At 44.0% G+C, this 26,112-nt stretch overlaps 1 protein-coding gene, 1 long non-coding RNA gene and 4 other non-coding genes across 6 annotated transcripts in view; 2 read left to right on the top strand and 4 right to left on the bottom strand.

Annotated features, from left to right (window-relative positions):
- Positions 1 to 112: 112 nt before the first annotated feature.
- Positions 113 to 16,045, bottom strand: LOC146768405 (uncharacterized). Its single transcript, XR_014952926.1, has 4 exons — positions 15,785 to 16,045; positions 13,454 to 13,537; positions 12,557 to 12,695; positions 113 to 4,566 (listed from the first exon to the last, which is right to left on the bottom strand). It is a non-coding gene; the product is annotated as an uncharacterized LOC146768405 (long non-coding RNA).
- TRNAR-ACG (transfer RNA arginine (anticodon ACG)) lies at positions 10,207 to 10,279 on the top strand. Its single transcript has one exon. It is a non-coding gene; the product is annotated as a tRNA-Arg (tRNA).
- Positions 13,957 to 14,046, bottom strand: TRNAY-GUA (transfer RNA tyrosine (anticodon GUA)). The gene is given in 2 exon segments: positions 13,957 to 13,992; positions 14,010 to 14,046. It is a non-coding gene; the product is annotated as a tRNA-Tyr (tRNA).
- On the bottom strand, positions 15,760 to 15,832 carry TRNAR-ACG (transfer RNA arginine (anticodon ACG)). Its single transcript has one exon. It is a non-coding gene; the product is annotated as a tRNA-Arg (tRNA).
- Positions 16,046 to 16,069: 24 nt separating the features above from the next.
- DNAJC5B (DnaJ heat shock protein family (Hsp40) member C5 beta) overlaps positions 16,070 to 26,112 on the bottom strand; it is a 54,209-nt gene continuing 44,166 nt past the window's right edge. Inside the window, exon 5 of the mRNA XM_021555722.3 lies at positions 16,070 to 21,089. Within this exon, the coding sequence (XP_021411397.2) occupies positions 20,995 to 21,089 (95 nt within the window). The 3' untranslated portion in view covers positions 16,070 to 20,994. The remainder of the gene's footprint in view (positions 21,090 to 26,112) is intronic.
- Positions 16,077 to 16,167, top strand: TRNAY-GUA (transfer RNA tyrosine (anticodon GUA)). The gene is given in 2 exon segments: positions 16,077 to 16,113; positions 16,132 to 16,167. It is a non-coding gene; the product is annotated as a tRNA-Tyr (tRNA).

Genomic DNA, 26,112 nt, shown 5'->3' with positions numbered 1-26,112 from the left:
CATGAGGTGACAGTGCCTTGGCCTGCTGCCACTCCACCTTCTGCCTGTCCTGGGGGGTGAGCAAGTACCTCACCACCCCACCCAGGAGTGGGCAGACCTCTCTACTGGCAGCTGCCTGAAGCAGTTTGGAGCTGCCCATCATTCTCTGGGCAGGGATCAACATCCACCCCCACCCCACTGCCTTCAGCAGCTCCCCACTCCTGAGGCTGGTGGGACTCACCTGCAGGCTTCCGACAGCAGCCCAGCTGCTGGAAGAGGACAGAGCTAGTGGGTGCCTGATCAATACAACATCCTAACAAAAATGAGGTTGCCATCTCCAATTCCTCCCACCCTAATATGAGACGTAGGGCAAAATTATGCATCCTTCCCCTCTTCCCAAACTGCTGCCTCTGCTTGTTGTTCTGGCTGAAAAGATTTGCATTTTTAGCAAGCATGCTTCGGGGAGGCTGGGGGAGGTCCTCCATCAATCTCACCTTTTGTCTGTGCCCATTTACCCTGCCTGAACAGTCCCTCAGGAGCGGGTGGCAAGTACCGGCATTCCCATGTACAAGCCAGCATGTTGCAGAGACTCAGATTTCACTTACATTGGCAGCAACTTAATGAGCTGACAAGCCAGCTATAAGATGAAGCCCTCCTACCTATACAAGTGCAAACTGCAAATTATATTTTGCATTTCATGATTTTATTGTGATTGATATACACTCCATGATAAATACTGAGACTACCCTTGTGTGTGACTCAATTTATGCAGCCTTTGCAACAGAGACAAGTGCTTTCAAAAACATTAGGCTTTTGAGACTGACATTTTTTCCACTCAATACACACACACACACACACACACACACACACACACACACACACACACACGTATATATATATCTCTTTGTCTTTGTGTACCTCATATGTGATGACAGGCCATATGCGGTCAGTATTTGGAGACCTTCTAAAAACAGTCTGAGGATTGGTTTCGGATCTCCAAGAAAACAAAGACCAGCACAGCAGATAATGACATCTTTAGAAAGTTTCTTTTGCACATAAATCACAGCAGAAGAGGAAAACTCAAAGCATTTCCAAGGGTGAGTCACTGGGAGCACATCAGATGTATGGGACATGAGATTTCAGGAACCAGCTACAAAGACCTGACAGGGGGAGGATGTCTGCCCTTTTCTTTTTAATAGAGAATGGATACTGCCCTGAGCTGGACTGTGCTCAAAAGCAGCCTTCTCTGGATTTATCTACGCTCAAGGACCTTCCACAGTTTGTAGCAAACCAGGAGAAACATGGGATAAAAAGGCATATGAATTAGATAATAACTTCTGTTCCAAATTAATCAGTGGTACCAACATAAATTATAGCAGACAAACTTCAGAGGTCTGGATTAAAAGACCCTGAAACAGTGAGAGTCTGTTGACAAACTGCATGAAGGACTCATTCCTGCATGTTGTGGTTCTGCCATGGTTGTGACACCAAGATATGAGGTCACTGCCCCACCTGTCTGCCTGGCAGAAGGGAGATCCTTTGGCTTCCTTCTGCCCCCCAGCAGTGCCAGTAAGCCAGCATGAACCTGTCATCCAGCTTTCAGGGACACAGGGAAACAAAGCCCTCACAAAATAATGTCCTGGTTTCCTCAGAGTCCTCAAGATTAGGATAAGAAATGGTGCTCAGGCCATACCCTTCAGGCAGTCAAGGTGACCCTGCAAGGTGATTAACATGAGGCATTTATCATCCCTTGCAGTTCCTTGCAGTTATTAGTATTGTCTAAAGTCTCCAAATCAGTGAGCCTAAAAAGACCAGATGTAGGATAACAAACATGAGATGAACAGTTCAGCATCTCCCCAAACCACATGCAACTTTACAAAGAGATTCCCAAACCCTTATCCCCTCCACACATCACTAGGAAGAGATCCATATTTCACAGCCAAGGCTTAGAAGCATGTCCAAAGGACTGGAGGAAGTATTGCATGTGGGAAATAATAGCACTGCACTACTATCTACCTAAAAATAGGTCCTTTCCAGGACTAGGGACAAGTTTCACAGATAACAAGAACGGGCTAACCCCCAAACATACCCTGCAGTGAAAATGAGACATGAAGGAAGAAAGGATATAAGTAAAACAAAAGCAGTTAGAAAAAGGGAAGAGCACACCAGTTAGAAAAGTGGGAAAATCCCACTTCCTTCTGAAGAGTAAGCAAGCACTTTATTATTTTAGCACAATCCTCTGCTTTTCAAATGTACCCCTGACCCTTTTCCTCCTACTTTACTATCGCAGCATCCCATGAGAGCCTGTTTGTAAATCATGGCTCAGTCTTCTCTACTAGCAGAAAGGTAGGAATGGTGAATCCTCCCCAGGTACCTGCATTTTGTGGAATAATTGGGATGTTTGATGCTGGAGTGCAGGAGTTGGTGCTGTGGCAGTGGGGAGGAACAGAGGTGGCACAGAAGGGGCAGTGCTATGGGGGACCTCCTAAGCAAACCAGAATTTAAGGAAAAGGGTACTGCAGAGCTTTAACAACAGGAATTTTGACTGGGTGAAAGATTTGTGTTCTTCTTTGGACTTAACAGGCCATAGGACTCCAAACCCCACTGCTGCAGCCCCAGGTCTGTCAGTAGGAAAGGAGAGTGATGTTCAGTAGAGAGGGACTTGTGTTTCATAGCACAGATCCAGCTTAGACTTCCCAGCTGGCATCAGCTCATCACTTCACAGGGATACAGCCCTGTTCTAGTGTCAGGTTTCTCCCTAGCCTTGGTCTGCTTGACATAAGCCACTCTTGATGCTATTTCAGTACACTCTCCATTGCTCAGCTGGCAGAGCAGAGGACTGCAGATATTTTTTTTTTCCAGGACAATGCTCAGATCCATAGTTCAAAGGAGAGACTGATTTTAAGTTTTCACTCAGCACAAAATTTATACCACATCAGAGACCTGCTGAGACCCCATCCTAGCTCCCCAGAATGGTCTAGGTTATGTTCTCATCCACCCCCTCATCTTGAGGGTCATTCTTTCAGGACAGAGTAGAGATTCAGTGCTTGAAGACAAAGAGTCAAATAGTTCCATATTACAGCTAAAGAAAAATACTGTGTGGGGGAAGAAAAGTTTTCACACAGTAATTTGCTACCAGAACCAGGAAAGTGTGTGGGTTATCAAGTGGCTAGTGTCAGAGGCAAAAAATGTTCTTAGGGTTTTTAAAAATTCTTCTGTTTTCCTTTTATTTCCTTTTGCCATATGCCCATGCTTTCAAGGCATATAGCAAAACCAGCATGACTCTTCATTCCTGAGTACCAATACCTTTTATTCCCTTTTGAAAGTCAGATAAGAAGAGAAAGTTTTCCTTTTGGCCATTTTCCAGTCAAGTTCTTTCACCCACTCCTTCACAAGAGACTTTTGTGAGCATAGGGGAGCACAGCACTGGAAAGAGAGATGCAGGCATTTGCAAGGAAAACAACAGGAAAAACCTTCAAGCCAGACACTTTTAGCTATGATCAGGAATGTCATCCACTGTGACATTGTGTTCATTGCAACAAGCTGCAGTTTATTGCATTAACGTCCTTTTGAATTATCACTTCAGGAAGCATCTCAAGCACGTCGGCCCATGTCCACACACGTGGTGTTGCATCACCCTCTCCCCACACCAGGCTGGTCCCTAATCAGCCCTTCTGATTCTGGCAGAGTTTAGGGAATGCAAGGGAAGAAAGGGTGCCTTTCACCATAAAATAACTCAGATTTTGTGTCCACTAAAAGGCTTTGACCTTGCCACAGAGGGGGCAGCTTTGCAGTAAGATTTGTGTGTGCTGACTGAGGATGCACATCTCCCACTACGCACTTCTACCCTCTACAGTCAGGATTGGGCAATATGAACCAATAGTTCACAGCAACAAGATGCCACCATAATAGTCTGATACAATGATCTGGGTAGGAGACAAAGAGTTGAGGCTGGCTGTCTTCCTCTCCTTCCACAATTCTCCCCCTGAAGAGCCAAAGGAGCTTGTCATCAGCCTGGAGGGTGACCCCCCTCCATGACCCCAGCCATCAGCACTGAGGGACGCTGCTCCAGCATTGAATGTAAGAGAAGGTGTGCTGCTGTGAGCTGAACGTGGTCCTCTGTCCCACCACTGTGGTCAAGAAGCTGGGAAAACAGGGCACCACCGTCCCCACATCCCCTGTCACTGCCACCCTTTGGATCAGGAGAAGACAAGTGAGGGAGATAACAGGCATGTGCAGGGCACAGGGAGGGCTGGGATGTGGTGGCAAAGCAGAGCATGGGATCAGTGACAGCCAGAGCTGCTGTGCATTTCCATTGTCACAGCATTTAGAGTTGCACTGCTAATGGAGCCTGCAAACAAGGAGAGGTAGTGTAAAGACAGAGCCTCTGATGGATTCTGCTCATTGAAAGTTTTGCTTCCTCACGTCTCTTGTGTTGCTCCTTTTATAATGCTGTGGGGTCAGCTCCCTTAATTTCTATCCTGTTGTAGATGTGCAGAAAATCTTACTTCAGGTAATCCTTAGGTAAGAGGCAACAAGCTGGAGCAGTACACGGCCTTGTTCTGATGCTTCTGATACTTCCAAAGCCTGTAATGGAAACATGAGATGGGTGATAATAGATTTATGTAAGAGTAGACTACAAATCACATCTCTTCCAGTTACCCACGTAGTATGGCCTTCGTGCTATTTCCATCCCTAATCAGTGCTATGAAACACTTCACAACAAGCTGACAGCTTTGCAGCAGCATTGTTTTGTGCAGAAATTTGTATTCAAGGAGCCTTTTGAGCCTTAGTTCCCCATATCCCACAGTGATGCATTTGATACTTGCCATCATGCTGCTGGGACTGGGGCTGCTGCGAGATCCTGCTGGGAGACTCTCAGGACTGCATCTCTCATCTTTTGATAGCTCAGCCCCCAGGGTAGAGGGCTGCAGTGTTTTCAGAGGAATCCTTAAGTCACTTGCTCTAATTACAGCTCAAAGGAGAGGGGATTTTGGCAGGGGAGGAAGATTTCTACTAATCACTCAACTTCTTACTGTACCCCTGACAGACACATTGAGGAATCTCAGGAGTCATGCCCAGAGCCTTTGTCCCATTCCACGCCACTGTCCACAGCTGCCTTTGCTAGCAGTGGATGCCTCTGCCATCCCTTCATCAGAGGTACTCACCAGGGACCTCATTATTGCAGCCAAAATGGGGCAGACATGGCTATAACTAACCTTTAGCATTCCAGAGAACATGGCAAGGAGCCTGACATGAGCTAGGTGGCCACAGAGCAACAGCTCACTGTCCCCTTCAGCTAGTAATGTCAGCAGGCAATCAGTAACAATGAAATCCCACTTAATCCAGAAGAGATCAAGTAAGAACAGAAATAAAATAATTCATCCATGACAAATTCATTAATATCCATCCAAAATAGATTATATTTATGGAATACTTAAAAAACTATACAGGTTTCTATCCTTGCTGATCTTAATTGGCAAGACCTCTCACCCACCATCAGGTATTCAGGTGATATTCCTGAGAAGGGGCGATGGTTCCTTAGAAATCTTCTCTGCATGTAACGTCTCAGGTTGCATTCAGTGGGGTACTCCTGATATGTCAGGTCACATAACTAGTCCCTTGGGTTCCTGAAATGTGTCCAGACAGGATGCTAATTCCCAGAACTCAAGTCATGTATCATTCCCTTTCAGGGAAGTATGTCTCTTTAACAAGCCAGGTGTTATCCAGTCTGGTAGGACTTTCTCTGGTGACTTGTTAACATGTTCCCATGTGAAATGTTCTTTATACCTGACCTCACAAGATACATGGAGATGGAAATTGAAAAACAGAGCTTTCAAGGAGCCAATGGGGAGGGCATGAAGCTCCATCTTTCTTCATCTTGATGTTCTCATTTCAGCCCTTCCCTCACTTTACAGCTTTTTTAGGGAAGCATGTCCAGCATGTGGAAGGAAGAAAGAGCCTGCTGTCTCTGACCTAAGCCTGGTGTTGTTCCCACTCCTTCCTCCACCCCAAATGCTGTAGGAGCCATGCAGGAGGGCAGAAAAGTGCTGAACCTTTTCTTTCCAGTTTAGGGAGGAAACTGTGCGGCCAGCTGGCTAATGAGTATCTCTGTGTGGCCCCTATGTGAGGCCATTTTGTAACTCTGGCAGGAGAATGTTTGAGGGAAGTGCAAGGTGCAAAGGGACAAAGACACAAGAGGATAAGGAAGGAGACTGTGTGTGCATGCACAGCAGTAAGTCCCAGGATGTTGTCTGCATTGAACAGATTGTTTAAAAGTGATTTCTCAAGCCCAGCACAATGCCTCCACCTCCTCTGCTACTTCACAGCACCACAGCAACTGGCTTCTCATGCTTCCCACATCAACCTTCATCTCCTTTATCCTCTTCCATGAAGGGGCAAACTGTCTGGCCCTCTCCCTGAAAAGACAAGTCTCATCAACCAGGGAGCAGCCTCTGCTTGAGCAGGCAAGGACTGCTTCCCGTGCTTCTATTCCCAGCACTAGCTTGAAGCAACCCATCCCCTCCAAACCAAGGCTGACGAGACTCATACGCTCTGCTATATTGGTTTTGCCCACCAGAATAGTGACAGCAGGCAAGGCAAAAAAGAGATGTTTACATTATTACAGAAGGAAAAAAAAAAAAAAAAGAAAAAGAAAATACCAAGCCGGTGCCTTTCCCATGACAGCATTCAGGCTTAGACAAGGTATTGTTAGCTGGCCAGGTAATGCTAAAGAAATGAAATCATTCTTATTTTTGCCAAGAAGAAAGGCCATCTTGTCTCTTGAATAAGGAAGAAATAGGAAGAGCTATATACCAAATTAGTGAAATTCTCAGGATTGGAAGAATTTTGGATTTTAGCAGAAAAGTTTTTAGAAGATGAGAAGTGCTTTGTTACACCGCAAGGAAAAGTTTCTTGGTCAACACAGCCTGAGGTGTAAGGTGTGGAGGAAGGTAGGCTGTCTGCTCCTTACTGTGTCAGGAGGGCCTGCAGCAAAATGCCTGGATATGAGGGAATAGCCGTGCTGATTTAATCTTCAAAGCCAGTAAATGAAGCCTAGTTTTCTCTCATTTCCCCACCTACCTCTTTTATAAGTTTATCTGTCTTGGCAACTGAGTATATGTTTTTGTTTTCTTTTTGTCTTAACCTGTCTTGCATTAAGTATGATTTCAGCGTAATTGGATACTAATGACTTGTTCCTTGCCAAAGGATGTGGTAAAACTCCACGTAGAGCTTGGGGCACCTTACCAGCACTCTGGGCTGCCAGCTTGTTCTCCATGATATCCACAGCATTTTGTGCAAGCATCCAAAGCAATGTCTTTTTCTTCAGCTGCAGCCCCCATGCTCTCCCCTGGATAATAGTCAGACAAGGACAAGTACAGAAGCATTCTGGAAAGGTATTACCCCTTCTCATTTCTAACTTTTACATGTATTCACTCCCTTATTGGTCCACTAGCCTGAATTCCAAGTCCTGGCTCCAGCTTTCTTTAGGTATTTGGATTGTTTGCTACAACCAAGGCTTTGTCTCAAACCATGAGTCTTGGTTGCAGCCATTTCTATGGCTCAAGCAGGGCCTACCTCACTGGGTCCTGCTTTCTGAATTGCCAGACACCATGATGCAGCTGTTTTGGAATGTAGTACATGCTGCATTAGGCAAAATGGAGCAGCCTTGTTTGCTCAGAGAAATTCTGTTGGAACTACACGAAAATCCAAGAGACTACCCTTCTCTAACATCATTCTTCATCCCATCACTGCAGGAGGGGTAGTATCCCTGAGCTCATACATGGAAGCCCTCTATTCTGCCTGGCCTGGGCATGCAGTGGATCATCTCTCTGGCTACCAGCTGAAGGAATAGGTGTGAGTCCAAGATGCCCAAGTAGAAAAAGGCAACACCACCACCCCTGCAAACTCTTGATTGCAATTATACCCTTCCTATTGTTCTACACCCACCACCCATTTGGACACACTCACACCTGTTCATTCACTTTGTGTTTTTTCTGGTTAATTCAGGGAAAAATAAAACACATTTGCAAGAGAGAAGCTATTTGCAAGTCTTTGCTTATGAAGGATCTGCTCCTCCCAGTTTATCCCCCTGCACTAGCCTCAGGCAGTCAGGAATAATTTGGCCTCATCTTCACTGCTCACCTTACTTGCACCTCACAAAGTAAAGTGAGTAAGGATGAAAATGAAGAGAGATTGGACTGAATAACAGGTCTAAAGCGAGCTGTCTCTGGACACAGACAGTGACTCTACCTCTCACCTACTGAATACATTCCCCACTTCTCACTCCTTGCTTCCACTCCATGCCTTTTTCTTCATTACCTCAGCACAACACTCCTCCTCCAGGCTGCAGTTTGGCAAGCACCTGCAAGAGGCTGAGCTGCCCTGGCCAGCAGGAGAGAACAGCCTGGGCCTCTCACCTACCTTGTGCTGGCCCTGACTGCAAGGTTTGGTCCCCTCATTAGCACCATCTGTGCTGATTCTGACCATTGGAAAATTATACACCTTGCTGGATTATCAAGGTGACCCAGATGCCTGGAGTGCCCACAGAAAACTATAACTAGGACAAAGCAAGCTCTATACTTTGGGGCAGTAGAGAAGAGGGAAGGAAAAGTGGGACCTCTTTACTTTGGACTAAAGAGCTGCCAAACAGGCTCATCCTCCTTTCAAACTTCATCCTCAAGTTCCTTATTATTATCCAGAACATAATGAATACCTTCAGTACCCCAGAAGATAATCTATTACTTGAAGGAGCACTCACAATCAAGTCAAGCCAAAAGCCATCACTTATGACAGTAGTCAGGCACAATCACTGCTGCCAGGAAGGTACAGGAGCAATGTGTATTCAAATAGGGCTGTGGTAATTAACATCTGACTCCAGCAGCTCCCAGCATTTTCTGTGGCAGCAGGTTGCATGAATCTCATCCTGCTTCTAAGGAATGGAAAAAAGTGCCATGCAGGTTCTTTCCCAAGCTCCCTTATGACCAACACTGGTTACTGTTTTGGTTTGGTTTTCATTGACCTAATGAAACTAGGGCTGAATATGCAGAGGTTTTTTTTTCCAGTATCCTGGCTCTCTCTGGTACAGACCTGTTTATAAAAGCCTGAATAGACAACTGTCATGCCAGAACTCAAACATCAATCAAAGGCTACCATGGGAAAGAAGCTTGCAGCTCACTGACAACAAGTTATTATCAGTGATGGATCAACACATTTGACTGCCACAAGGTAAGCAAAGAGCTCAGAAAAGCAGGCAGCAAGCATCAGAGGTCTTGAAGCTGAATCCAAAATGTCATAAATCACCGTCTCTTCTTGGAAAAGCAGAATCTACTTTGCATGTGGCTGATGAGTGAAAACTGGAAAACAAGTTCTGTGACCTCATGGCCTTTGTGGAGCTTATCAAGTGACCAAGACCACAGTCACTGAGACACAGTCACTTTTGTGAAGCACCATTGTGAAGCTCTGTATGAATTCACAGGCAAAGCCTGTTCAGACTGTTCAAAGAGCATCGTTTCTGGCAGCTGCAGGAAAAAATTATGGGGTAGAGACCAAGAGTAGTTCAGAGGTCAGGGCAGGAACCAACACGCGGACATGAGTCAGGAGTGTTGTAACAGGAGAGGTATTGATGTGACAGTGGTGTGAAGACTACCTGGAAGATGAGGTGCTGATGGTCTCTGACTGCCTCCAGAGATGCTCTTACCCCTCAGAGCAGATCAGCTCTGTGTTAGTCCCAGACCTCCAGGCTCTGTCTGTCTGATGTGGGGTCCTTCTCGGAGGCAGGACCAGGTGTGGAGTGAAGGCTCATCTGCTACACAACCATGGAAGCAGCAGATTCCTCCTTCTCCCACCAGCTGGGATTCCTCCTCCAGACACCAGGGGAACAGGTGGGCTCTGCTGGCCCAAACAGGGGCAGGGAGACAACAGAGTTTATGAGTGAAGGGGCATGATACACCTGCCAGAATTTGGGAACTAGATGATATTATGATGTTTTTCCTGTTTTCCTTTCAGCATAGATATTGCAGCAGGTGACAAAATGGGACATTCTCAGCTTGCACTTGCAAAGCTTCTCCTCACAGTGAAGCAATACCAGATATGGAGCTTGGCTACACGTACTGGGATTTCCACTGTGTGACCTCTGCATTTTGATAATGCTGGGCATCAGAAGTGTCCTCTGAGCCCCTACAGAAGGCTACAGCAGCACCCTCATGCAGGAGTAAAAACAGCTGGGGGCCAGTGGCGCAATGGATAACGCGTCTGACTACGGATCAGAAGATTGTAGGTTCGACTCCTACCTGGCTCGTTCTTTTCAGTTTTACACTCTTTCTCGCCTTCCTTACCCTGGTCTTCCCCTAGGCTCCCACCCACCCCCTTGTGCATAGCTGGAGGGAAAATTGCAAAGCTTGCGTAATTCAAAACAAAACAAAACAACCCTCAACAACCAAGCAGTTCAAAAGCTGGAGATGTGCTTCTGTGTTCCTTTATGTTGATAACCACGCATCCTGCTCAGCATCCTTGGGAATTTTCAATTGGGTCAACTCCACCTTCAAACAGACTTATTTTGGAAAAGATTTTATTACATGGATCTTTCCCAACCCCACTGGGAATGTTCAATATTCATTTCTATTTCCAGCATCTTCCAGTTTTCCACTATCACACTCCAGCTTGGCTGACCTTGGAGGATGCTCATTTATCCAACTCCTCCTGCTGAAATGGGGCAGGGGAGTGTCCCAAGGAGATAAAAATCATGTCTAAGTGCCCAGGATGTGAGCTGAGAGAGCTGCAGATAGCTGAGTGACAGCTGGGTAACCCTAAAATCCCACTTAGGTCAGGTGAAGAGTAGGTACAAAAAGAAGCATGTGTTTGCAATATTCAAAATGGATACACTGACAAAGAGTACTCCAGTGGAGGAATAATAAAGTTTCAGGTACTAACAAAATCAGGAAAGTGCTCTCTTGTTTCCAGTAGTTTCCCGCCTTTATGATCAGCAGAACATCTTGTCTATGCATGTGCCACATATCTCAAAATGCATCCATCAGGAAGCATCTTGTTTTGCAGGAACATTTTAACCATCTCTCATTTGAAATCCTTCAGGCAGACTGAAACTCTTTACCCTCATACTCCCATGAGATTTATTCTGTTTTACCTTTCTCCAGCAAAAGAGACAACTTTTGTTTGAAATACAAACACACTTTTTCTTACAAGACAGGACCTGAAAATTTCCTTTCTGTTGCAGCAGATGTCCCCTATGCACCAATCAGGCTATTTAAAATCCCCTCATCCCTTGTTTGCCTGAAGTGTCCTACTCTGGTAACCAACCCAGTACATCAAAGTGAAATGTTGTATGATTGGGGTTTTCATAATCTTTGGCTTCTTTCATTATTAACTGATACAAATAATTTAATAGACTGTACATGCACAGATTGTTATTGGCCCTTGCTGGAGACAGATACAAAAATAATTATGCACTTGCAGGTGACTGTCAGTATTAATTTGCACCTAAATGAAGTATTTTACAAGTTACACTATTGAGCAAGGACTGAATAGTTTGCTACTGTAGTGAAAAACATTTAGTACCTTTAGATCCATAAGCATGTCCTACAAGAATGGGAAGCTGAGCCAAACAGTCAAAAGTCAAACAAATGTAGCAACCTGTAGCTGAAGAGGCAGAATAGTTGCTTAGCATAAAGTACGTCCTGAGATTGGGACATTTTGTGAGGTTTTTTTTTTGGGTTTTTTTTTTTTTTTGTTTTGTTTTTTTTGTTTTTTTTTTTCATTCCTGCATTTCATTATCCCTCAGGTGTATTACACTCTTACACAGAAATGCATGTCAATTCTTTCTGAGTGTGTGGGAGAGAAAAAATGTCTTGGAGATAGAGGGAGAAAGGAGATGATCCCTTCTCTTGAACAAAGTCTGTGTGTGCTTTTATTTTGTGAGCTATCCTTTAGGAAAAGTGAAAAGAGTTGCCACTGAATCAGTGCAAGAAAAAGTGAGGAACAAAGTGTGAGGGAACAAAGGAGTTTAGAGATGTTTATATATGAAGGGGTGAATCTTGGGAATAAAATAAATCTTTGGCCCTAAACAGAGTCTGTACCACACCAGGGAATGGCACAGGGATGTGCTTTTGGACTGTGGATTCAGATTTGACTGCTAGTGAGTATGAAGTTGTGTGGATGACAGACAGATAGGGAAATGGATGTCTTTCCTCAATTTGTGCTTACTGAGATGCCTCTGTTCTCTAAAAGGCAGGTTTTCACACCTGGGTTCTCATGGGACAGTTCCTGAGAGGGATGCACTGCACCATGCTGGAGGAGAAGGGAGGAAAGGTTGCTGGTGGTGTCTCTGTGTGTATCCATACATATGCACAAAAACACACTAATTAATAAAGGGGTATCTGGGGCCAGGGGCATGATGCACAAATAGAAGCAGTGTGCAGGTCTGACTCCTGCTGAGCTTCATAAATCTGTTTCCCTGCTGATAATCTTGCTTGTACTGTATTCCCACAGAGAGTAGGTCTTCCTTGCTCTCATATCTGAAATCTACCCCAGAGAAACACTCCCACTCAGAGAGAAGACTCACACGGGGTTCTGTTGAAGGAGAAAACTTCACTTCCATTCTCCCCCTGCTATGCAGACAGATTTGGACACTTTCAGACACGTTGACACTCTCCAAGCCAGGAGCTGCTGCCAAACATATTTTTCTGCACCCCACGTAACACCTGTAATGGAAAAGAAGACTTTAAGGAAAAAGGAACAATAGAACACAGGAGAGAAAAAAGCAGAGTATGAGTGCTGGCTGTCTTACTAACTATGTCCTAAGCAAGCCCACATTGGCCTGTATTAAACCCTGTCTGTGCAAGGACCTCTATGACCGCTCTCCTTCTGCTCCACATTCTGCTAGAACATCCCATGTCACCCTTTTTGGCACATCCAAAGGACCAAACATCACATCTGTCACCTTAAGTCAAGAGACAGTGGAGGACTTTCATCCACTCCTATCAGCCAGGGAAGCAGAGCCCTCCTTTGTAAGGATTATCTGCCATCACAGAAAAAGCCCAATTAGTACTGATTGTTTAGCATCACACAGAGCAACATGCAAAAAGAAGAGAGACTGTCCAGAGTGCAACACAAAGGATCACTACAGGAAAGAAGACCTAACAAAACTAGCTAAGACTGAACTAAATTATCTTATTAATTATTTTTGGCTTCACATAGGAGAATGCCAAATATATATTATTAAACTGAGAGGGGATCTCATTAAATCATATATGTATCTCAGAAGTGGGTGCCACGAGGATGGGGCCAGACTCCTTTCAGCAGTGCCCAGTGACAGGACAAGGAGCAATATTCATAAACTAAAGAACCAGAAATTCCAGCTCAACCTGAGGAAGAGCTGGAATTGAGGGTGGCAGAGCACTGGAACAGGCTGCCAAGGGAGGTAATGGAATCTCCCTCTCTGGAGACATTCAGAACCCACCTGGATGCATTCCTGTGTAAACTGCTCTAGGTGATTCTACTTCAGCAGGGGGATCTCCAGAGGTCCCGTCCAATCTTAACAATTCTGTGATTACAATAATATATCATTTATTAAATATAATTAAATAATAATAGTTAATAATTAATTAGTAATTAGTAATTAAGAAAATCAATTATCAATTGTAATATATAATATATAATACTAATTAATTAATAATAGTTTTATTAAACCTAATAATAACTAATATTGTTATGGAAAACAACAAAACACTTCCAAAAGTATCCCTGCAAGACGTATTTCAGTATTTACTGCAGGACTGCCACGTCATTGCGGTATTTTCTTTTTTTTTTGTTTCCCCTCAGGAGAAAAAAAAAAAAAAAAAAAAGGTGAATTGCTTGTGTATCACACATGTTTGTAAACAGCTCTTCTTGGGCGGGAGCGAAGCCACACTCCGGCACTCCGGTACCAGACTCCGGTACCAGAAAAAAAAAAAAGTTAGCGTCTCCTTCGAGCCGGAATCGAACCAGCGACCTAAGGATTCCCGCGGGCCGCGCCTCTACAGTCCTCCGCTCTACCAGCTGAGCTATCGAAGGGACCTGGCGGCCGCCCCCCAGCGGCGGCACAAGGCACCGCCCCGCCCCGCCGCGCCGCGCACGCTCCCGCCCGCGCGGCGGGAAGGGGCTCCGGCGGCCGGGCAGCGGCCGGCGCTGGCCCGAGGGCGGATGGCGGAACGGAATGGCCAAACAGTGGGCAGTGGAGCTTTGACTTTTTTTGCATACAAATATGTGTCGAGACACAAAAGCAGGGCCCCTCACATCAACGCACACACATCGCTTCCGAGTGTTAGCAGCACCCGTGAGCTAGCGCAGTTATTTATCATACCCCAGTGAACCACTTTTTTTGGGACACTGGAATCCACACATTGCTGCGTCCAGTTCCACGGGCCTCAGCACAGGAAAGACGTGGAGCTGATGGAGCAAGTCCAGAGGAGAGACACAAAGTGATCAGAGGGTAGGAGCAACTCTCCTGTGAAGTCGGGCCAAGAGAATTCTGGTTGTTCAGCCTGGAGACGGCTCCCGGAAGATCTCAGAGCACTTTCCAGTACCTAAAGGAGCTCCAGCAGAGCTGGAGAGGGACTTTATGGGCATGTACTAACAGGACAAGGGGTAATGGCTTTGAACTGAAAAAGGGTAGGCTCAGACTAGATATAAGAAGACATTTTTTACAGTGGGTTTCATGAAAACACTGGAAGAGGTTGCCCAGAAAGGTGGTGAATGTCCCCTCCCTGAAAACATCCATAGTCTGGGCCTCTGAGCAACCTAACTGAGTTGAAGATATCCAGTGTGCCTGCTCATTGCAGGAATGTTGGAAGTAGGTGGCCTTTAAAGGTCCCTTTCAACCCAAACCATTCTATGATTTAACACCTGGCTACTCGGAAGCTATAGTGTGCTCTCAAATCTGAACATTGGAAATGCCTTCCTTGCCTCTCCTGCTTGCAAGCTCTTCTTTATACACTGCACAGCCTTTGTTGCAAAATCACACACTTTTCATGCAACTACACAACACAGATGTTCCTGCTTTTCTGAAGGCTAAGGGCTAATTAGAATGTAAACAACATTCCTAATCACAGCAGGGTTGCTTGCTGCCTTCAGAGACCTCCTGGTTGTTTTCTTTGTTGTCACCTGTGAGAGTAACCACAGAAAGTCAGGACGATGTGGAGTATACTGCTCCTCTCCCAGGGCCAGAAGGTTTCTCCCCCATGCAATGTCATAGTGTGTTAATCGGGTTAATTTGGGAAAAAAAAAAAAGAAAAATTTAAGCTTATAGTGGTGTTTTGCTTTGGAAACACAGCATTACCAGGCAGACACATGGGGTTAAACCACAGGATTTTAGGGAAGGGACCTTACAGATCCTTTGGTCCTAACCCACCTGTCGGGTCAGGGACACCTCCCACCACGAGGTGCTTGCCTTGTTCAGGCTTTATCAGGCCTTGCTCAAGGCCTAATCCTGCCTGGTCCCGAACACTGCCAGAGCTGGGAGCCCCACAGACCCCCTGGGAAGCCTGCTGCCGTGTCACCCGCCTGGCACCAAGGAATTTCTTCCTCATCTCTAATCTAAGCGTCCCCTCCCATTTTGTACCTGTCACCCCTTGTCCTGTCACTCCAGTTCCTGACGAAGTCAGGATGATGAGATCAGATGAGAAAATGAAGAGAAAACAGACATGTAAGAAGACAGGATGGTGAGACCAGATGGAAAACCGGGACCCCTTCAACGGGCGATCACGGCCGAGAACAGAAAAACAGGGGCGAGCCAGGCAGGAGTCGAACCTACAATCTTCTGATCCGTAGTCAGACGCGTTATCCATTGCGCCACTGGCCCGGCACGCTCTGTGCCCGTCCCCGCCGTTCTCTATAGGCGAGAGCGACGGCCCCGCGCGCTCCCCACACCTCGCGCGCCCCTCAGCGCCCGGGTCCCGCCCCGCCCCTCCGGCAGGGGGCGCTCCCGGCGCTCCCGCCCTGCCCCGCGACCGCCGTAAGGCCCGCCGGCAGGCACTGCGTGCTGCGCATGCGCCAGGCGAGCTGGCTACCGCCTTGGTGCACGGCGCCGGCGTGAGTGGCAGGTCCCTTCGATAGCTCAGCTGGTAGAGCGGAGGACTGTAGAGGCTACGCCCCACGGGAATCCTTAGGTCGCTGGTTCGATTCCGGCTCGAAGGAGACGCTAACTTTTTTTCTGCCTTCTATGCAAAGTACTTTTTAACAATTGTCTTTTTAGCTTTCTGCAGATACGGTTGCTTTTCTAGAAGAGTTCCAGCCGCATTGCAAACCGAGCCTGTGTGCTGTGTCTCACTCTCAGGAGCGACTGTTCCTGCAGGAGCAGAGAATGCTGGGCTTAATGCAGGACTGCCAACACCTCCTCAATTTCTAAAGGAAAACGAAATGTGTGTTCATACTCCAGCGTGCCACAAAGCAAGTCAGTGCAGGAGGATACCGGCTGAGATCCCTTTGTCTCATCGCAGTTAATTAGGACGTTGAAATTCTGAGGGTCATTTTTCCAAGTCTCCTCTCTTCCAAATGTCTAGACACTTTTTACAGCAGAAGGCTGTATCTGTACATACTGCCACAAAAGGAATATATTTTCTTATCCAGCCAACTTAAGTGTTCAAGTCCGGGCTGGACAGGACACATCCCTGCCCACTGCTGGGGCTTAGAACTGAATGATATTTAAGGTCCCTTCCTACCCAACTCATACTAAGATTAGCATGCATTGACTCTGTCCCGTAATTGAAAATTGTGTGTCCTTACTGGGGTCTATCTATTACAGGTCTCAGCTACCACACAGTTGTCCTGTCTTACTGGCTTCCCAACCCCTGGGGCGGATGAAACTGGCACTAAGGACTGAGTCCTCTTGTACAAAACTCTGTACCCATTCATCTCTCAAAGTGAAAGGAGAAGCCAGATGTGATGAATGAGCTGACTTCAGTTTGTGGCGAGCAGAAAGGGGGTTATGATCATCTGTAGTCCTTCTCCCTGGTTTGTCACAGCACACTCTTTTCTCTTCTACGGGAAATGATAACATAGAAAAGAAAAAATCAATAATTTTAACTGTGTTCAGTTTAGCATGCTTCTTCAATTCTTTTTAATGATTTTTTTCTATAAAGAGGCAGAGATTAAATTCTTTTTGACTGAAATCGTATCGGTATCCATTCTTATACCAGGTAGGCAAGCAAATTAAGTGACATACAATTATGTTTGGAGTTTTTTGTATTAAGCATTGTGGCTTATACCACAAACTTGTTGTGGGAATTAAAAGTGCACAAACTACCTAAATTACTAGTTATATGGTGGTATACCTAATTTGTGTATGCTGCCTCTTCTGTTTGGTGTTTTGAGTTAATCTGGGTATGTGTTCATATCTAAGCACACAAAGGAACAGATCTTTGAGAATACATATGGCTAAAACGGCTGCCCCTTGTCCATTTTTCAAATGCTTGGGCTTTTGTGGTCACAGAGACTGGATACCAACCTAGTGACAAGTATTCCTGTCTTGTAGCATGCCCAGATTATCTGGCACTCTGTGCTGGCTCTTGAACAGATGCAAAACCCCAGAGTGAGGTGCTGGATATCTCAGGATGTCTGCTCTTGTCCTCAGCAGTGCCATGGTTCCACTCTCTGCACACACCTTTTGCCGGGGGAAATTGTTCCATATAGACGCTGATTCCAGGGAAACTACCGTGTTACATCACTTCGTCACACTGATGATTTCTTTTACAAGCATTCTGCATTAAATAAAGGACTTAAAATGTGAGGCCATGGCTCTGGCTGCTTTGCATGGGCAGGCATATCTGCTGCAATCCAAGAGCTAGTTCCTCTTCGGGGAAACCCTGAGTTGCCATTTGACACTTGCCAGGGAGCAAAGGCATAACCTGGGCCAGCTGTCTTAACGGCTTCTCTAGCTGTTACTGGAATTAAGTTGTTGATAGTGTGGCAAGGTAAAGGGAATGCTACAATTCATACGTACAACCTTTATTAGTCAGAATGATAGCTAAGGTAGATTTGTATACATGAAAGTTTAAATATAAATAAATGTAGCAAAACAGAAAAAATTGAGACTCTGTACATTTTGAGAAAGTTTTTGGGTTTGCAACTGAACTGTACACAAAAGCAGATAATGTTAGTATGTGTTCATGTTAGAAACTTTTCTGAAAAGCAAACAAAGGAATAAAATCACATTGAAGAGCTAAATCCTGAAATCCTTTTGTCATTCTATCTCCACATGTCCTCAGAATATCTGATCTTCACATCAATGAGAGACACAAATGCTCTGGTATTTAAACTAAGTTGCCCATTTGAAATTAAACCATGACTTCAGACACTCTTTAAGATGCAAGTACTGGACAACCCCCTCAGAGGCTTGGTCACTGGTTTGTTCTGACATTTTTTTGCTAACTGACATGATAACTAATGTGTTGTGGCTCTTCTGTACAGAACCCTGTGTCTATCAAACATGTAGCAGCTTGTCTATTTTTGCTTCACACTGTAAGATCAAGTCATAAATCTTTCCCATGAAAAAGCTCTCATTTAGAAAGTGTAAATAAGAACCACACGACTTGCAGTACCTCTCAAGCCCATGGAGAAAATTTCCTTAATTTTGGTGAACTTTGGCTCTGGCCCTGTAGACCCATCAGAACTGTTGCATGTGAAAGAATTTCCCAATTGCTTTTGCTATTATTGGATTTACTTCTTCCTCCCTGGCTTTAAGCCTGCTCTGTAGCTATTGTTGAAATCAAGGGTACAATTCCCAGTAACTTCCGTGGAAAAAGGAGGATGGATTTCACATGGGAAAGGATTCCATGTATAATACATAGCTTTACACCAGACTTTTCTCCCAGTGCCTCTTTCAGCTCTCTGCTGGAAATAGTCTCTAGGTAACATTTAGACATTTTCACACTAAATTTCTCTACCAGACAGTGAAACTTAAGAAATTACTTCACCTGCAGATTTGTTATGTACTATGTGCTCTCCCTACTCCTTCACTTAGGATAATATCCTACACCAGAACAAACACTCTGAAAAGGGGAATAGTGAAGAAAGGCAAAAGAAAGTCAAAAGAGGAGTGTGTGTGCTGGTGTCCACAGCACATACGCAGTCTCTGGGCTCTGCCCCTCTGACAGAACCCCAGCACTGTCTGATCCATCCCCCTGATGGGAAGATGTGCAGCACTTGGCTTCCACTGGAAAGACATGCCTTTGGGGTCATGTCTTCTCAGTGCCAGTCTCTTTTTCCTGGCACCACTGGGTTGGATGGGCACATCCTCAGTGGCAGGTAAGAAGGCAGTCTGGAATTATGTACATACACATGGTTTCCAAATTCATTGCAACCGAGGACAAAGAGAAGCCTGTGAGTAGGAGCGAAACAAGTGCCTGTGCACAACTCCAGCCATGCCAGTGTCTTCCCTCTTTTCTGAAGCAGAAAACCAGGCCATTTCTGAGGGCAATGTGATGGCCTTCCCCTGTGCCTGCATCCAGAGAACAGATATGTAACTTGAACAGGAAGTAATGGTCTTGAAAATATACTTGTGTTATGGGACTTTTAAAGAAATATTGAAAGTAGTATGTCTTGACTTTGGTGTTACAGCTGGTTCTATAAAACACATTATTTTCCCAATACATTTAGCTGAATGACATTTGATGTCAAAGGTGAGAATAGAAGGTAGATAACAATGTTTTACAACTGTGGGATCCAATTTTAAGCAAGGGAACAACATTTTCATCTAGTTATATATTCACAAGTCTGTATAATTTAGTGGAACATTGTCACCCCCTTTAGACCAGAGCATGCAAAAATAGCCAATACACAGAACTGACAATGATTGATGTAAAATTATCAATAAGGAGAAATTCAGCTGCCTCAGGCTTAAACTACTATGTCAAATCAGTGAGGTGCTAAGATTAAGATCTAAGAGGTATTCCATTTCCTCTTACAAATTAGTGGCCTAAGTTCTTCATGCTTCCTTCAGCCATACCCACATGTATCTCCACTGATTTGTGCAGTGGTATATGTGAACGTACACCTCATTCCTGCCTCTTTATTTAAAATCATGCCATGTGCTCTTAAAGCTCCTGTGTGTGTCAGGAGGTTTCAGTCTTACCCCAATGAGCTGGTGAGGAGGACCATCACTCCTTTGCTGCTTGCTTTCCCTGCCAAGTCCTTGCTGCTCCCACAGCCCCAGCGCCTGTGCCGGTGCGCTGGCTCCCAGCCCAGCGCCAGCAGGGCAGCAGGGCCACAAGCCAAGGGCATGGTGGGATAAGCCAGCTGGCAGAAAGCTGTTGGCTGGGAACCAAAAGGAGGAGCTCTGCCACAGCCCTGTAGGAGGAGGAGACTCTGGGACACCCCAGAGTTTGTAGCTTTTGCTGGGGAAGACAGAGAGCCTATATGTGCTTCTGCACAAGGCTCCTGGATTTGGAGTGACTTGCACTGTAACAGCCATCAGAAAAATCTCTCTTTGTCTTGGCTCAGGATTTATAATTGCCAGAGCTGGGTCCCAGCAAGCCACTAGCTGTCCTCCAAAGAGCATGTCTTCTCTGGGAAGGACAGCCTCATCTGTCTTGCTAACAACTTTCTCCCAGAGACCTGCTAAAGAGCACTTCTGGGGCTTCCTCACAGGAATCTTTCACATCCAGCAAAACTGTTGCATGCAGGAAAAGTTCCTGGGGCAGGGAGAGACAGCCAGTGTGTCCATAAAGAGACTCAAGACTGTGTCTGGGAGGTGAAACTACAGATGCAGGCAGGGAGAGGACCAGCTATCCCAAAGTGAGCATTATTAGAGGGAAAGACAATTTGAAGCTGCGAGAGACCTGCATGCTCTGTACAGGCAGTGCAGGTATCAACCTATTGGAAGTAGCATAGAGTGAGATTCTGCTTTGGTAGGAAATTACTCTCAGGTTACTCTAAAGACAGCTATGAACACAGGCTGCAGAACTTATCACATGTTTTTCTCACTGTGAGACTCAGTGAGAAGCCCCAGCAGGTCCCTCGCCTGCCCTAGGACTCTGTGTGATAGCTCCGATAGTTGTCCCCAATCAGTTGTGTCTTCTCAGTGATGTTAGTTGGCTGAAGCATAATAGGAGTTTCTCCATCTAAATTGGAAAGAACAACAAAGATTACTTTAAGAACTCTTCACTTGCTACCAAAGTCAGATTTCTTGTTAGCACCACAACATTTCATTTGCTGCTCTGGTTACAGCTTAATGTGGTTTTGCAGACAGGTGTGTGGGTACCAACAAGGTGACATTGCCCACACCAAGCCTACAAATGCTCTACTCCTAGTTCTCATACAATGGAAGATTTCTGGGTGTTGCTGCTGCTGTTAGACTGTACATTTGCTGTGCCTGGTGCTTTACAGGCTAAAGGTTCCTGCCTGTTATAATAGCAAGTGCTTGTTCCTACAAATGGCTGAATATAATCAGTGGTGTTGTGAGTCAGCAAGCACTAACCTTGACAGTGTTTGTGAGAAAGGGACAGCAATGAGTTTTGTAGAAGTCAGAGATAACAGTAAAGAAAGAGGAGAGTTAAATGGAAAAAAATGCATGAGCAGTAATAGTAATGCACTTGAGATGAGAGAAATCATTATATCCTGAAAGCCAGCTAGTTAAATAAAAATGTTAAATTGAATTTGAAGTCTTATGCAATGTATATGCAATAGGACTCTGGGAATTACTCTTTCAATGAATTTGGAACTACCAAGACTTCATATTATCACGATATAAATTCTTACTGCTGTGTACTTTCTCACTCTGTGCAATTTTGTGTTTGCTTTTCCAATATATCTATAAAAAATGCATTTGTAGTAGAGTGGAGGAAAGTAGAAGTGAAGTATTTACAGAGTTCCTTGATGGCTACTGTGCTCCATCTGATAAAGAACAAGGTTTGGTTGCCCTTCTCCTGGGCCTCTTTCCAACTGGCATATTTTTTGGAGGGAGGGAAGTACTCAAGTCTCAGAGACTGACTTTTACAAGTTCAGCCATCTTAGTGAAGTGTTTCCTATGAAAAACTTTGGACTGTCTATATCTTGATACTAACAGAGTCTTCACAGTAATTGAATACAAACTATGACTTTTTTTTTTTTGCCAAATGACCAAATGTTCAGGGAAAAAATCTCATCTGACATTTCCTTCTATTTACATGACAGTTGATGGGATGAATCATGGGCAAAAGATGTAATGTACAGGAGTAACTTAACCCAGAGCAGGAATCTAATTGCATGCCATACGGCTTCCACTCAGTGGGGGTAGAACAACTTTGACTCTGTCAAGGTGAAAGGCAAGAATGATTAAATACCAAGCAGCTTCTCTATATGGGCAATTCCATATTTAGACACAAGGTCAAAAACAGACGTGTTTCATAACTTCTAAAAGTATATGAGTAATTAATGCTTTGAGCTCAGCTCAGGCTCATATTAGTTAGGCAGTTCCAATCCATTTTTAAGTTGCTATGTGTTTTCTAGATTTCTGAGCAGCATTCCCTCCCACCCACTTCTGCCTCCAAGTTGTTCATTTTCTGAAAGATTGTTGATGGAGGGCAGAGATTAGCAGTTCATTTTGCTGTGATACCCAGGTGTGCAACAGGAGAGCAGGACCCACTGCAAATCTGTCGTGTTGCCTCCAGCTTGTCTGCAGACAGCTCTTAGCTGACACCCTCACCAAGCATTTTGCTGCTTGTACCCTTCTAAGATTTATTATAGGGTTTTTTAGCAGAACAGGGACCCATGGCATAATAAACTGTACAAATATAGTCTGCTAATGGCAAGCTGCAGAATTGAGGTGAGGCAGAATTCACAGTTTAAACTGCTTTCTATAGATAGCTCCTGCTCACTGTTCGCCTACAGTTGTATCATATGGAGTGTGGAGGAGACAATGAAGTTATAAAAAATTATTGCTTCTGAGTTAGAAAAGTATTTTTCTACTCTGGTTCTTTTATTCTTTTTCTTTTTTTCTCTCCCAGAATTCATTTTCTGTAAAATAAAAGTTGGTCTAGAAATGCCTTGCTTTGTTCTTAAAATGATGACCGAACAGGAGAGAACAGACCTGCCAAACTGCTTTGAGTGCATCATTACAGCCTGAAGTACAAAGGCAATCCAAATTCCAATGCCACCTCCTCCAGGAACACGAAAGTTAACAAAAATTTTGCCATCAACTTCAGTGGAAGTAAAATCTGTCAACCTGCCCCATGTGTGTGGGAAAGTGATGAAGTGTTGCACGTGTCTGTGATGCAGACAAGCAAGTGATACTTCCCTCTGCCAGTGCATTTTGATAGGTTACCTGTAACATCATGGCATCATACTGCAGTTACCTTATTTTGCACCTTTCTAATGTCATGTTTGATCTGAAACACTGAAAAATGTCATCTTTAAAATGTAATAGCCCAAATATAACATTTAATTTTTGGTCGTCTGCTCTATATTAGGTCAGAGTCTTCTGGTACAAATCAATAGTTATGAGGAGAAATCCTTGTAAGTTAAATTTGTGCCAGGGCTTGCAAACCCCTAGTTTCCTTTAGTTCTGATGGTCATCTTACCCTTGGAAGTACATGCTGTAAAATGAGGCTCTCAAGGGAGACAGACATTGAACTAACTGAGCACTAGAACTAGTGACATTTATTTAACCAAAACCTTCTTCTAGAGTATTATAATTCCCCTAGAAATTATCTTTTTCTCAAGAAATAACAAATCAACAGAATTGAAACCTTTGGCATGATTGTGTTCACTTCTGTGACAACTCAGTTTGCTCTTACATTTTAGGGAATGGATCACTGAATCTTTGGCCTCACACCTCTTTCTTTTTCACTAATAATTATGTTTTATGGTATTTTAGTCTAAGGAATGAAATCAACTGTGTAAAACCTTAATTTTGTTAATGAAAAATGTGAAGAACTGAAAAATTATTATAGTTGTGTCAGTTCGATAGTTGAGGTCTAAATCTCAACTCTTTTGGGTGGTACAGCCAGCAGCAGGCAGCTCCCACTGAGCACTACTGCCAAGGGCTCAGTCTCAGAGGTTTGTAGCATCAGGAATTGTGATACTTTATCAATGATGCATTCCTCAGAAATATTGACTGATTAAAAAATATTTGGATAGTTTTTAGTGTGGCCTTAGCTTGAAAAATCTAAATTTTGACCTCAGTGAGAAGTTCTGGTTAGCAATACTGTAGATGCTGGGGACAGCAGGAAGCAAAGAAATTAATTACTGGCTGGAATGCTCAGTCTGTGCTCAGAGGGCATGCAAAGAACTTGGATCCTAATAGAATCTCCTCTTCCAAAATTAAATCTGCTGCACAAGTGATTCAGAATTACACAGTTTGTTTCTGAATTACATACAGGAGCATTTCTATAATTTACCTAAAGGAAGGCATGAGTATTAATTTCTATGGCTCAACATTCAAAAATGCACAGTCTTTGCTATTCTAAAAGTCAGCTGTGGCTTTCTGGCCAGCATGCCTGAAGTTGGGGTGACAAGGGAAGAAGGAAGGGAGGAATCACACTTTGATCTGGTTGTCTTTCCTTTTTTTTTTTTTTTTTTCCCTAAATGCATTGTCTGTTTTCCTTTCAGCTGCAGAAAAGATGCTCATGTTACTCTTTGTCATAAAGCTTTTATTTTTATTCTTTATATGTTACTCTCTTTCAAAATACAGAGAATTCTGCTTTACTGAGACTTGCTGGTTTTGATTAGGAGGAAAATATAGCAAGACTGAAGAGGAGAGTGGGAAAGGTATAAAGATCTAGTTTTCTTCAGACCCTACCTATGTATTTAATATTGTCTTCCAAATACTTAAAGCATGGAATTACATATTATGTTAATTTTTCTGAGTGGCACTTTGCTAAGCATTTAAAATTATCTTTTAAAAGTGGTCTCAGTGGGACTTGGTGGGAGTAAAGGGATGTAAAAGGGGGCCTAAAATTAAAGAATACTAATACCTTCTGGTACCTGTGCCAGAAGGAAAGAGCAATTATTTTTCTGCCAGTGAGGAATTTTGTTTTGGATTTTGAGGGAGAATTAAAATAAATATAAACCAAATTAAAAATAAACAGATGAAGAAAATGGGTAGAAATTAAACATTGTGATTCTTCAAAGTTTTGTCCTTCTACTTTAGACTTGGCTTTGGTATCACAGACTCATGAAGAGCAAGACCCATTTTAGATTTGCACTTTTTAGGTGCCTAATGTTGTAGAGTTTATTAGATTTGTCTCAGATAAGGTATTGTGGTTATGAAGTTTTCACTAGTAGCTTTTATTGTCTTTGCAGAGACTGATTAAATATGATCAAATTTTAAGCTGACTGTTTACCTTGATATGCCTCTAGGCAAAGTCAGTTTAAAAATGCCACCACACATTGGTGTAACAGTTATAAAAATAGCATTTGTTTCAACTACTACAAGTGTTTTGTTACATATTTATGGAAGGGTAAATTTGTGTGAAAAGTTGGGGGGGAAAAAATTCTTACTGCTAAGGGAACATGACATTTGCAATCTGGCACTGCTATTTTAAGCACAATAAACATAAGAATATAACAGTATAAAATGATCCATAACAATGGAAGAGAAAAGAGTGAGCTGACTTTTTAGGTCCTTCCTCATAAAAAAGCCCTGTAATCTTAAACATAGTTTATATAAATTTGCAACTGAAAAGTGTCCTCAGTCCTTCCCTGGTACCTTGGGTTCTTATTGCTGGAGCAAGGGTCACTGCATCTCTCACCCTGTACATATCTATCCAGTTTGAGATGTTTCTACTTCCCCTGAATATAAAAGCAAAACGCCCCTCTTCAGCACACTAGGACAGGACTCTGTTCAGAGCATGCATCCCATTATCCCACATGTATCACAAGTGCCAAATTAGGAAATCACCTCCATCATCCCTCGGCATAGCTAAAACCTGAACATTCAGCTGGGGGAATGCAGCAAAGCCAAAAAAAGAGGCTGACCTGCTGTGAAGGTCATTCTGCTGCCACAGGCCCATGTTCCTGGCTCCTAAGTTCCCTGCTCCTCTTGCCCCTAAGTTAGAACTTGCCTGCTCCACCATGAAGCACACCAGACAATTAAATGGGCCAGGAACTACAGACATTTTTGAGAGGATTGGTTTACACATGGATTTTATCCAAGGCTTGAGTAAG

The sequence above is a fragment of the Lonchura striata genome, chromosome 2, assembly GCF_050655825.1.
Source record: "Lonchura striata isolate lonStrDom1 chromosome 2, ASM5065582v1, whole genome shotgun sequence".
In the NCBI taxonomy this organism is placed as follows: Eukaryota; Metazoa; Chordata; class Aves; order Passeriformes; family Estrildidae; genus Lonchura; species Lonchura striata.
The sequence above is the reverse complement of the archived record's forward strand: the minus strand, read 5'-3'. Positions and strand labels throughout refer to the sequence as shown.